At 33.9% G+C, this 6,968-nt stretch overlaps 1 protein-coding gene across 1 annotated transcript; it reads left to right on the forward strand.

The window, feature by feature from the left end:
• The first annotated feature begins 4,415 nt into the window (after positions 1-4,415).
• Positions 4,416-6,712, forward strand: LOC119640535 (palmitoyltransferase ZDHHC2-like). Its single transcript, XM_038038623.1, has 5 exons — positions 4,416-4,481; positions 4,563-4,610; positions 4,677-4,743; positions 4,910-4,990; positions 6,672-6,712. Exons 2-5 carry the CDS (start codon positions 4,587-4,589, stop codon positions 6,710-6,712), a joined length of 213 nt encoding a protein of 70 aa, XP_037894551.1. The 5' UTR covers positions 4,416-4,481; positions 4,563-4,586.
• Positions 6,713-6,968: the final 256 nt, after the last annotated feature.

Below are 6,968 nucleotides of genomic sequence, written 5' to 3' on the forward strand. Positions count from 1 at the left end.
CGTTCATTTAGTTCGTTTTTTTTATTATTTCATTTTTTTATATATATTTTTTTTTTTTTTTTTTTCTTTGTCTAAAGAAAAATTTTTAAATCCTCGGCGGCGAGGAAAAAGAAAAAGAGTTTCATGACACAGTGAACAACACTCGCATTACTGTTTTAGAAAAGGCCTTTTTTTAAAGGAACCTTTGCATTTTAAATGATGGAAAACCAACGCACTCTTCAACTCATCATACTTTTTCACATATTGATTTAACATGTTGCTGTCCCTCACTTCTTCCTTTGGTTTCCTGGTCTATTTCTGATAATCTACATAATAGTGATCATTTTCCAATCATAATCGATCTTAAACTTTCAATGTCCTCTGCTACTCCAGCGAAACAGGCCAAATTCCTCCTAGATAAAGCGGATTGGATTAATTACTCCAAGGCCGAGTCATTTCTGAATTCAAAGCCATTTAACAAACTGCAACCATGATGCTGATATTATGAATAAAGCGATCCGCACGGCTGCTCATCTTTCTATTCCGCAATCCAACACCTCTTTTAAACGAACTAGGGTTCCTTGGTGGAACAACACGCTTTCGTTTTTGAGGAAAAATAAAATGGATCTATGGCACCGCTTGAAGAGATGTGCTGATCATGATCATTTGTTACTATACAAAAAGGCCAATGCTCTATTCAGGAAGAAATTGCGAAAATCAAAGGCACTTAGTTTCGAACTTTTTGCGAGAGGAATTCACAGAAATTCATCAATAAAAGTTGTCTGGAACAAAATCAACAGACTCAATGGGACTTCAAACCTGAACGAAATTTCTGCCATCTGCACTCCCAATGGAACTTGAACTGGCCCACGTGATATTTCTAATTACTTTGGACAAATGTGGTGCGAGTAATCCTCTGACCGCAACTGTTCCAGTGTTTTCATCGAAATTAAAAGGAATCCAATTCCTCTTTCAAATTGTATTGACAGATGTGCCATCTTCCTGGAAAATTGCATTCTACCTTAGAACTTGAAAATTGTCTCTCCAAATCGAAGGGGAAGACACCTGGTCTGGACCGCGTCTCCTACCAAATGATCAATGGGATGCCTAATTCAAATAAAAAGAAATTACTGGACCTATATAATACAGTATTTATGACTGGCCATATACCCTACATGTGGACACTGGCAACATTTGTTTCAATTCCAAAGTCAAAAAATGTCTCCATCGCATCAGATTATCGCCCAATTTCTTTTTTATCTTGCCTCTCTAAGGTATTAGAGAAGATTATGGCATCTAGATTATCTTCGTTTCTTGAGTCCAAGAACCTGATAACAAAGCAACAAGTTGGTTTCAAGCAGGGTAGAGGGTGCATCGACGCTCTGTTACATATTGATTATTTCACAAGCAAAGCAATTTCCGAACGAAATCCCGTAACAATTCTCTCAATTGATTTCGAAAATGCATTTGACAGAGTTGGTCTTCATGTTATCTTAAGACTTTTGAAATCATGGAATGTTGGACGCAAATTCTTCAACTACATCAAATCATTCATGTCGCATCGGCGGTTCAAAGTTAGAATCAATAATCATCTTTCTGATTCCTTTCCGCTAAAGAATGGCATTCCGCAAGGATCTCCTCTCTCTGTCACGCTTTTCCAGATCGCTTTCAACGAAATTAGCAAAATTCTTTGCCGTGTACCAAGAGTGGAACATTGTCTCTATGCGGACGATTTATACATTTTTACAAAAGAAAAAGACAACACGAAAGCAATCAACATCCTCGAATCTACTGCATGTGAGATCTCCACGTGGGCAAACTCGTCAGGAGCTAAAATTTCTATACAAAAATCAAAAAAAAATGCACATTTGTCGAAAGCAGATTTGCGATGCAGGAAATCTACTGATGCATAGATCGGGCTCACGTTTTCAAACAATTATCGTTGGAAAGCACACTGTCTTCGGTTAAAAAATTCTAATAACGTGAATTTCATACAGTACGTTGCTTGGAGAAGCCATGCGCATATTAAGACTATTGCTTATCTTACCAAAATGCTTGTGTTAAGCAAGATTGACTGTGCTTTGATAATTTATGGCAATAGCTGCAAATCTAATATCAACATTCTTAAACCGGTCTATCACCAAGCCGTTAGAGCAAGTTGTTATGCTTTTCGGACGACGCCCATAAATAATATTATAATTGAAACTGGTCTCCCAACCTTAGAAAATAGACTGTATGAGTTAAAAGCTAAAATAGTCCCCAAGCTTCTTAATTCAAACAAATCCATTCTCGGTGATGACGTAAGAAAGATTATTATGGCGAAGAAAATTCCAAAGTCACCATCTGCAATTGACCATTGTTTCTAAGTTGCAAAGGAATTGAACATTCCCTTAAAAATTTACCGCTCTTTTGGTGTTAAACCTCCACGGATTTTGAAAGACTGCTCTTTTGACATCTCGCTGTCTATGCACCAAAAAGAAGATACTCCAAATTACGTCTTCAGGAATCTAATAGATGAAAAAACCCAAGTATTGGAGAGTACTAGTTGGAATCTTTTATACACAGACGGCTCAAAATCTTTTGGCCTGCCTCCTGTTTGTGCCGTGATAGATGCTACAGGACAGGTTCTTCTCAGTCACATATTTCACGAAAGTATTTCAACTTTCACAACCGAAGCCAGAGCTATCCTTCACGCTGCGAACCTTTCCCATAAAAGCAAACTCAAAACCGTCATTGTTACCGACAGTTTGACTGTATTACAAGCTACTCGGAACCGTTCGACTTCGAGATGTAGCACCATCAACAAATTAAGGAATATAATTACTGCACCCGACGGAAAAATTAAAATGTTATGGGTACCAAGTCACACCGGTTTACTGGGAAATGAGCAGGCTGATCGAGCGGCAAAGTATGCTGCTTCTGCTCCTCTAATTATGGATGATGTCATAGAAAAGTTGGATCTTCAAAGATACATTGGAAAAAAAGTTAAAGAGAAAATTGCTGAAGGAAATTTACAATACCATCATCATTAATTCCACCTTTATATCGAACAAACCTTGAGAAAACCAAGATCCAAACATTTTCGAGAACTCGCCTTGGTCATACTATCGCAACTCACCAATGGATCTTGAAGAAGTTTTCCTCCCCAAACTGCAGTTGTGGACAAACTCTACCTATAAAGCACATTCTCTGCGACTGCTTCAACTTTTCCTTGGATAGAAGTATTGCATTTGGAGCGACTAACCCTTTGGACATTCTAAAATCAGAACCGAATATAAATTCTATATATTACTTTATTAACACTACTAAGCTCATTATCTAATGTACATTTACTTATATTAGAGCCAATGGCCTGTGCTGCTAGTGCCCAATGTCTTTTTTTTTTAGTCAAAGAATTTATTTCATTAATCTAAAATTATAATAATAATAAGACAATTCTTAATTAACTTATTATATATATGGGTATATATAAACGATAGTTGTTAAATAAAATGTGAAGAGTGTTAAATTTATAGCAATAATATTCTTGAAACCTTAATTATTACTTTAAATATGATGGTGGTGTAATTTTTGTTATTTGGTATCTTAGGATAAACCTGACAAATATATATATATATATAAACAAGCCTTTCAACATAATTCAGTTTCCATTCATCAAAGATTAAAAATTAATATGAACGTTCTTGCGTTTCTTGCTAAGTTTTCGTTGCTTTGATAATTTCTGGAAGTTTTGCAAAAGACTGACGTGAATATCTTTTCATAAAAATTGTCCTAAAGACTTTTCATGTTTTAATTCCTTTTCCTTTGTTCATAACACTCTAAGAATATCCCAAAAGATGTAGATACATTTTAAAGCGAGTTTGAATTAGTTTACAATTGAGAAAGAATAGAAAAAGCGCGTTTGAATTTGGCGACCACTTGTTTAATTAGAATTGCAACTCTGAATTTAAAAGCATCTGAGAGTAATAGAAAGAGCGAGTCTGAATTTGGACTTGTTTGACTTATTTCGTGGTTACCTATAAATCCATTGAAAGAACTTCAACGTACAATTCCTCATCAACATGCTATTGGTCAGTCTGTCTCTCTCTATATCTTCTGCGGCAAGCATTCTCCTAGTGAATTTTTTTACTGCGTAATTCTTTCAGTAATTTTCCATTTAAATTGATCCCACATAATCATGTGATAAACTATGAATGAAATAAAACCAAAAGAAAAAAAGAAAAATCTTTGTAGCTGGTGATCATTTCAGCTAATTACCTAGTTTATTTCATATTACTTATTTATTTGTTATAAGAGTGTATTTATTTTTATTTATTAAAAGGACATAATAAAGAAAACCGGGCTTCAAAAGCCGAAAATAAAAAAAAATTCAAAAATAATGAAAACGTATTAATAAATTTCTAACTTACATCCTTATTTTTATTTAATCTTAGATACAAAGACAAGTATAAGCCCCCAATTAAATCCCGCCCATTACCGCCTCATTTCTTCCTCGTCGTAAGGTAATTTATAATGTTACACAGGCATACTTACAAATTTCTGGTTATTGTTTTATTTTAGATTATAATAAAAATCAATTCCAGCTCTCTGGTCGCCGCCTCATATTGATGAAGATTCGCTACATGCCAAAGGTAGGTTTGCATTTATCTTTACTTGTTATTATTACAATTTATTCATTTCTTTTCATTTTATTTTAGATTAAGGAACAAGCATATGCCTCCACGCATCGCTTCAGTAGAATGCGATATTTCCATAGGCCAGATGGTAAGTTGTGGTCATCTTTGTATATAAAATTTTATTAATCACAATATTTTTCTTTTCACTATTTTGTGCATAATTATTGCAAAAAAAAAAAAAAACACTAAATTATCTTTTTTCCACTTTTCCTTTCGTGCCTTTCATGCACCTATTTTTCGCATTGGCGGTCAAGACAAAAATGGATATAATTTAGGTAAATTAGCCAATTTTCAAGAAGTATTTGGTGATGACTGCAAATTGTGGTTTTTACCGGGTAAGTACAGAACATGTTGTTAATCAATTTTTATTTGATATGTCGTATGTCGAATGTTTAGTTTAGCTACTTTTTTATTCAAGTAAATTAACTTTTGTACATCTTATAACATATAAAGAAAGGTCTTTAAAAAGTTTGCTTCCTGTGAACTTAATATACTTTTTTCTTAGTAATGAAAAAGGAAAAATAACTGCTTTGAACGGCTCGTGATCGACATTCCATTTCGGATGACTAACAAAATGCAAATAAAATCGAATAAAAACTTTATAGTGAGCCACGGCCCGCTGTTAATGAACTTTAAGTTAATATAGTGCATATTATCTTATTTATAAATACTCTTTCTGCTTCCGAACAGGACGAAGAGAAGCGTGGACATAGGGTGAACATTCATTGAAGTAATCTCAATAATCCTTTTCATTTTTTCTTTTGGTTGGAAAATCATGCATTTTCTAAAAAATGCTAGATGCGTCGGCAAACGCATTTTTGAATGGAGAGAATAAATAATTTTGATCGGCAGGAAATACGAACTACAGTCTAAAGTTGAAGAAAAGTCAAATCCACCTACCAGGTCCGTCCGAAAATTGAGAAGATAAACATTAGGCACTTAAGTTTTTTGTACCACAAGTGGAATAGGGTATTATAAATCAGACTTTTGAAAATGATTTTTTAAAAAAGAATTGAGGAAAATCGATTTGAAAGAAAAGAGATTAGGCGGGCTTTGCTGAAGGAGTTAAATATAGCAAAGTGATTCCTTAAATGTAAGGATATAGACCATGATGTTGGAGAAGTTTATGCAGAACCGACTAATGAAAATTAGTGGCAAATGGAATCTTGCATAATATAAATACACAGCAGTCTTTGAATTGGTTGAGTCATTTATAAAGTTTATTGGAATATATACGTTTGTCCGTCGGTGAACCTCGTTAAATAAGAATGTAAATCATAGTATATTTGATGAAATTATTAACCAGTATTTAAGTATGCAAATAAATTATTTTTGAAAATTGGGCGCATCAAAAAAAAAATCTATAAAAAACAAGTAAGTTTCAATTGAGCGACGAAGCGTCTTATATATCCACCACTATGATCATGGCAATACGTGTTTTATTTAGAAGTTTTAAGTGAATAAATTTACATACCATATGTATTTAATAACGGTAGGCGTGGTCTCTACTCCCACTTTCGAGATGAAAAAAAAGTTTACAATATGTGCTATGCTCCTTCTACTGCAACTCTGCAGTACTGTAGCAAAGAGTTTTCTGTGGGACAATTGTTTACCAATTGCAGGGTAAGTACAGTTTAAAATATTTTTCTGTAGTCTAAAAGTTTGATTTGCACCTTATTCTAAAGAATAGAGATTTATTAGATATGCCTTTTCGAAAACTTCCATCAGCCATTCAATAAACTACATGAGATTATTAATGGGTAACATCCCATATTGACTTCGCCTTGCCTGCCTCTCTATCTTACTGTTGCCCATTGTTAAAAAAATTAGGGATTGAAATGAAGTCAAAACTTAGGAAGCAAAACTTTTCATAGGTTGAGATCAAATTGGAAGACCGTGAAAAGAATCTAAAGAAGTTGAGTGAGAGCTCAGAAACACATTGAAAGAAAGGTTATTGTAAACTGACCTTTCCATTACATAATCCGTTATCTGTATTCGTATTATTTTACCTAATAGATTTCGATAAAGATGATCACTCATCGTCGAACTCGGCGTAAAACCACGTTTGAGATCCAGCGACGAATCATTGAAAATTTAATTCAAGTTTAATTAATTTCAAATTTTCCACGCTACATTGCGGACAACATAAGTTTGTGTGTCTATAAGAGAAAATTCAGATTTGATATCATTGGGTAACCTTTCAATATATTCATCACATATAACAACCTTTATGAAATCTTTCGCGCTGGCAATAATTTTTATCTCAATCAGCTGACTTCTTTTATCAGAACTGCTGGGTTCTCGTTTTAAATT

This window comes from Glossina fuscipes, unplaced genomic scaffold, assembly GCF_014805625.2.
Source record: "Glossina fuscipes isolate IAEA_lab_2018 unplaced genomic scaffold, Yale_Gfus_2 121, whole genome shotgun sequence".
Classification (NCBI taxonomy): domain Eukaryota; kingdom Metazoa; phylum Arthropoda; class Insecta; order Diptera; family Glossinidae; genus Glossina; species Glossina fuscipes.